The sequence below is a fragment of the Phyllostomus hastatus genome, unplaced genomic scaffold (genome assembly GCF_019186645.2).
Source record: "Phyllostomus hastatus isolate PE091 unplaced genomic scaffold, TTU_PhHast_1.1 phas_contig_81, whole genome shotgun sequence".
In the NCBI taxonomy this organism is placed as follows: Eukaryota; Metazoa; Chordata; class Mammalia; order Chiroptera; family Phyllostomidae; genus Phyllostomus; species Phyllostomus hastatus.
The window spans coordinates 1,442,713-1,448,712 of NW_025333962.1; the positions used below are offsets into that span (position 1 = coordinate 1,442,713).

General features: G+C 57.8%; 1 protein-coding gene across 1 annotated transcript in view; it reads right to left on the reverse strand.

Moving 5' to 3' along the window:
- Positions 1–5,558, reverse strand: part of ADAMTS2 (ADAM metallopeptidase with thrombospondin type 1 motif 2) — a 253,189-nt gene extending 247,631 nt beyond the window's left edge. The window contains exons 1-2 of the mRNA XM_045850512.1: positions 5,319–5,558; positions 3,961–4,352 (exon numbers count right to left, since the gene is read on the reverse strand). Coding sequence (XP_045706468.1) covers positions 3,961–4,352; positions 5,319–5,436 — 510 coding nt within the window. The 5' untranslated portion in view covers positions 5,437–5,558. The remainder of the gene's footprint in view (positions 1–3,960; positions 4,353–5,318) is intronic.
- Between the last annotated feature and the right edge of the window lie 442 nt (positions 5,559–6,000).

Consider the following 6,000-nt stretch of genomic DNA (forward strand, 5'->3'; position numbering starts at 1 on the left):
CTTTTTGTTGGCATGCAAAAGAGGCAATAACATGTAGTGAGCACAGTCTTGGAGTCATACAGGCATGCATTCAAATACTGGTGTGAAGCTTGAAGCAAGCTGTCTTGGCTTTGTAGCTTTAGCTTATTCATCTGTCGGATAGGGATAAGATCAGCCACTGGCCACAGGGTGCTGTGAGAGTTAAACAAGGAGATTCAGCATAAGGCACTCACAGGGAGCATGGCGCAGAGTGGGGGCACAGGGCCTGTCAGGTACTAGTATTACTTTTTATGCCAACAGCCTCTTTACTGGGTGTTTGAGGATGATGTGAGATCAGCACACCTGTCCCGTGACTTGAGAACTAGAAAAGTTTTCCGTAGCAACGCGGTGTACAAGAACTCTTTGCTGAAAAGTATTTCCCCATGCATCATGAAAAGACAAGCTTTAACTGTTCCCTGTAAACATTACGAACACTTTGTCAGGTGGCTGTGAAAAAACCTGGGGGCTCTCCATTTTTCAGCTTCTCTGGAGAAAAGGGTGCAATGTCTTAGGAAGTGTGTCTTCATCTGGCATTTCTGGAGTCTCCATCTCCACCTAACTCCAACAGAATCTGAACATGGGCAGGCTCAGGGTCTTGTCCTCATATCATTTGGGGGAGCAGCACCTGTTACACTCCTTATCAAATAGGGTTTCAAAAACCTTTTGTCCTGATTCTCATGGGAGCATGTGACTTCAGGCTGGCCAGAGTGACACAAGGACTCAGCTGGAATAATCAGGAAAAGATGTCAGCCTGGCACTGCTGAGGCCCCCTAACTCACCACAGAAGGATCCCACCTGACAACAAAGCCAACAAACACACAGGAAGGAGGATGCAAGAGACAGCAAGTATCCTCATGATCTGGGTGGAGCACCTGGGTTCAGCCATGCCTGAACACTTAGCATTATGTGAGCTAAATAACTTCCCACTTTTGTTTAAACTAATTTGATTGGAGAGTTTTCTGTCACTTATAACTGAGAGGATCCTGACCCTTTGTACCAAATAGATTAGGAGACTGCTGTCCATGGTGAACAAAGCTACTTACTATTGTCTTTCTTTAAAGAAAAGAAATAAACTCAGGGGGCCCGGCAAATAGATGAGCACATGTATGTCCCAATCCAGGGGCCTGAAAGGTTCTGTGGCTCTTGGGAGAGGCTGATCTCACCAAAGTATCTATACTTAATCTCAGACCACAGTGGCCAGCTGAACCCTGCTCCACAGCTCCTCTGTACAGTGTCCAGGAAAGCTAGTTCCACATGTTCTTCAGAGCAGGGTCCCACGGTCCCACCTATGTTGGCAGTGCTGGATTCATAGAATTTAAGAGGTTTCTTTATTACAGAGCTTCTCAGATGGCCTGTGGACTTCTTGATTCTCCCAGGCTGAACGCAAGACCCAGCATCTCCCACACCTGTGGTCCACTGAACCCTATTTGCTCAGAGCCTTCGAGCCTTCAGAACTGTGGTGGAGAATGGGACTGCAGAGCCCTGCTTCTCAAAGTGTGGTCTGAGGTCAGAAGCATCAGCACAGGAGCCCCTGAGAAGCTCAGAACTGCAGTGGGGCCAGAGATGCAGAGTCAGAATCTGTATTTTAACAAGATCCCTGGGGATCTGCACCATACCTGCTTGGAGTGTTTCACTACCTATGAAGGAAGAGCAGAAACTGCACAGGAAGGGGCTCTGTGTGGCATGTTGGTTCAGGGCCAGGGCTGCTGGAGGATGCTATGCACCTAGCTGTGGGAGGCCTACTGAGGGGCATGCACAGGAAGTACAACTCCTGCCATCACATCTCAGTGACTTTCACCCATCAGACTTGGGAGCGCCAGGGAAGAAGGGACTGGAGAGAACCAGGCCAGACTCCTGCCATCAGGGGTTGAGCCTCAGATGCCCGGCTGTAAACAGGACATGAGGACCATTCCTCTGCAAGATTGAAGCCCTTAGCACATGGGCACTGATGCACAGAGGGGCATTAAGGACTAAGAAATTAATTGGCACAAAATCAGAACAGACACACACAGCAACAAGAAAGAAAAGAGAGGCCATGATGCCACCCCACTCTCCCTAAGCCACTTCTTACCAACAGCAGTCAAGGTCGTCCAGGGAGGCCCAGCCTCTTTTCCAATTTTAGTCTTCTTTCCAGCCCTGCCAATGTGTGTCCAGTACATCTGACAGCTCACCATGCCTGTCCTGATCGGCCAAGGCACACCTGGTACCTCTTCCCTCTGCTAGGATCGCCAGTCTGCGTGGCTGCCTGCTGGCAAAGTATTCTTCAAGTAGCACACGGCTGCCTTGAGCATGTGGGCCCCAGGAGGCACTGGGCCAGCCCCCATCTCTGACCAGCGGAGTGGACAAAATGCACTAGAGGTGCTGGTTGAACAAATGAATCACTGAATGAACTGAATGAATGATGCAGTGACAAAGTCTCCTTGAAATGCTCTCTGCTGGGATTAACTAGTACACAGGAGCTGGCCCACCATGGATGTGGTGTGTTGACACCACATCCATGTCACCTCTTCCAGCCCACCCACCCTGCCCCAGTGTCCCCAGCACCCTTTTCCTTTCATTTAGGTAACTCACCTCCAGAGTAAAGAGATGCACCCGTGAGGCCCGGGACATCACAGAGACAATGGTACAGAGGGCTGTACCACGTTAACCCATCACCCCCAAGGGCACTGACAGCTGTCTGCAATCCGCCCAGGCTCTAACCAAAGCCAGCCAAAGGCGGTGATTTTCTGAAGCAACAAGTGACATTTCCTGTGTCTCCATAAAAAGATGACCAGTGGTTGCAGGATTCTGGAGTAATTGCTAGCTCTGCAGCCAGCAGGACAAGCCTGAGGACAGGGGCTCAGACACAGCAGGCTGTGAGGCCGGCCACTCCCTTGGAACAGGAGTCTTCTGAGCAGCAATTAGAGTGGAACCCTCAGGGGGCGACCTAGATGTCTGGCCAGCACAGCCAGCCTGACCACCGCATACCCACTCCAAAATAGAACACTGCAGAGGCTTCCGCCCTGGGCCAGGCCCCTGGGTGGGTGGACAGAGCATCACCAATGTCAGCTGCCTCCCTGAGCATCAATCCAGCTTCCTCCAAGGCCCTTCTGACAAACAGTGGTCCCTCTGGGACCCCAGGAGTAGGTGGACTTCCCTGGGCTCCAGTCACACTGGATGGGCCAGGGAATCTCAAGAGGCAACCCACTAGCCTCTCTCCTGCCCTTCAGGGACTGCCCAAGGGCCCCAGAGCCAATATTTTCTAATGTTCCCCTTGGCTCAAAATAGAGAAAACTGACTTTTCAAATAACCACTTGAAGTTCAACAGGAAACCACAGCATAAAAATCAGTGGCTCCCCATCAGCCAGAGGCAGCAGCATTACTGGGCATTTCAGCACCACTGCCTTCCCCCTGGGCTGGCACCACCGGCATCCACAGAAACAAAGAGACAACTGCCAGCACACGTGTCCCCCCACATCACACATACTAAAGTGCACAGGGTCACACACTCAGCTGCACACAAATGAGCAGAAACCTATATACACATGTGCGCAAGACACATAAAGCACATCCCCACATTCCCACAGGTGCACAGGTACCCAGACACTAGTCAGTACACAGCGACATTCCAAACACACGTGTACACACAGAAATATACACACACCTAGATGACTGGATGCCAGACCAAGACCTGTACCAGCAGGCAGAAAGGAGACCCTTGATCAGGGTTTTTGAAGACCCTGGGCCTCCGGGGTATAAATCACCCCTCTCCCACCAATCAAAATGACTTCTGTCCAGCCAGCACCTTCAGTCCAGCCAACCCCCTTCTGTCGATGCCCCACATCCCTAAGCAGAGAAAGTCCTCAGTGTGGGCCTTTCCCTCCTGGGGGACACCCAGGTAACCGGCTTCTGAAGCCCAAGCAAGGGCCTTGGACACAAAGAGAGGGAGAAGTGCCCACTCACCAGCCCGTCGCAGTTGCTGAGCGCCACGGAGGAGGCTTCAGTCAGGCCGGCCACGTCTCCAGTGTAGAGGCAGGTCCCAAGCAAGGGCTCGACGCGGGTGGCACCCGACTCACCCTGCCACTCCACCGTGGCCCCGGGAGCCACAAGGCGGGTGTTGGGCTGCAGGCGCAGGTGCAGGTCTCGGCCAAAGACCGTGACATTGTAGAAGAGTCGGCCTTCAGGGTCCTCGCTGGCTCCAGGGAAGCCCGGGGTCTGGACTGGGACAGCCCTGCGGGCTCGAACCCCAGCCTCGGCACTCCTCACTGACACCACTTGAGACACCAAGCGGCCCTGGGCGTCAGTACGTACCGGCACCGCCAGGATGCGCTCTGTTCCGTGCCCCAGGGGGCCGCCTGCAACCAGAAAGGGGCATCAGAGCCGCGAAGACCTGGGAGCTCCCAGTCTCTCGCTGAGCCCCACAACCCCAGCCCCGCCCCCACTGCGAAAGGAGGGGCATTCCTCCAGGCAACCCCCAGAAACTAGCCTGCACCTCCCCGGCTTTCTGCCACCGGGGAAGGGGCTTTAACACGCCTACCTCTCCGGAGCCCCGCCGCCCCGGGCGGTCCCACTCTGGGATCCTGAAAGCCCAGAGTTCTGCTCCTTGCCCTGTTCTGGGTTAAGGATACGCGGGCTCCTGACAGTTCCCCAGGGGACGCCGCGTCACAGCGGCCCTCCTGACCCCCATGAACCTACTGTCCTTGACGGGACGTGGGGCCGCTGCGAAGCCATGCCCATTGTACCCTCTCTCCGTGCGCCCCTACCCTTCCGGTGGCCTCCCGGGACGGAGAGAACTCGGTTCTTCTGGACACAGGCGGCCTGTCCTTCGTGTCCAGCTCTCGCTGAGCCCGCTGCCGGTCCCCTATCCCCAGAGGGGTGGGGCAGGGTCCCTCGGATCTTCGGGGATCCCCTTTGGGGAGCCCAAACCAATCTTCAGGGCCCCAGGCGGCGCGATCGGCACTCATCTCCTCCCGAGCATCCCTGGACGCCAGCCGAGGCGCCGCCTGGCCCTGGCTCCCCCGGACCCGCTGGGGCTGGCTTTGCGAGATTCGCCGCAGGGCTTTCCCGGCCCAGCACCTCTACGCTCGGCGTCCGGAGAGCCGCGAGGTCTTCGAAGCTCCCCGCGGCCCGAGGCGCCCGGGGGCGCCGAGGGGGCGCCCCCTGCGCGACCAAGCCAGCCCAAAGTTGGCCAACTTGGCCCGGGGCGGGGCGCTCGGAGTTTGCCCAAGTCCGGCTGGACGCTACCTGAGGAGGGGGCGGCTAGGCGCGCGGGGCAAGACCGACCTCTGGGGGTCGCGGGGGTGGGGGCGTGCCGCACCTACCTGGGGGGTCCGCAGCGGCTAGCCCGGCGTCCACTGGCGGCAGCAGCTGAAGCGGCGGCAGCAGTAGCAGCAGCGCGAGGCAGAGCAGGCGGCGGTAGGCGCCCGCCGGCGGATCCATGGCAGCCGGACCGCAGCCCGGGCCCCGCACTCGCAACCGGCGCGAAACTTCCCTGTGCGTCTCCCAGTCCACATCTGGGGGCAGCTGGAGCCGCCTGCAGCTGCCGCACCGCAGGGCGCGGGGCGGAGGAGGCGAGGCGTTGAGGGGAGGGCGGGGAGCGCGGAGGGTAGGCGGGGAGAGGGAAGGAGCGAAGGAGGAGGCGGGAGGGCGCAGGCTAGCGCGCGGAGGGCGGGGACAGCGGGCGCAGCCTGCGGTGACCCGGCGCTTCTGGGCGCGGCGGCGGCCGCCGCCGCCGACCCCCATCCCCCCCACCCTTCCACTTCACCTTCTAGACTGCCCACCTAGCTCCTCTCGCTCTCAGCGAAGCAAAGACACCCCGAGGCGGCGGCAGAGAAGCACCGCGGTTAGTGCCTGGGGAGTCCGGTTTCTGGCCTCTCTGGGCTTGTTCTGTGCCCTCGAGGCCACGCAACCTGGGAGGAGCGCGGCCTCTGGGTCATCCAGAGAGTCCTCTTTGGGGACAGGGGGCTGGATCCCACTGGCTAGCTTTGGGGCACAAGGACCGCG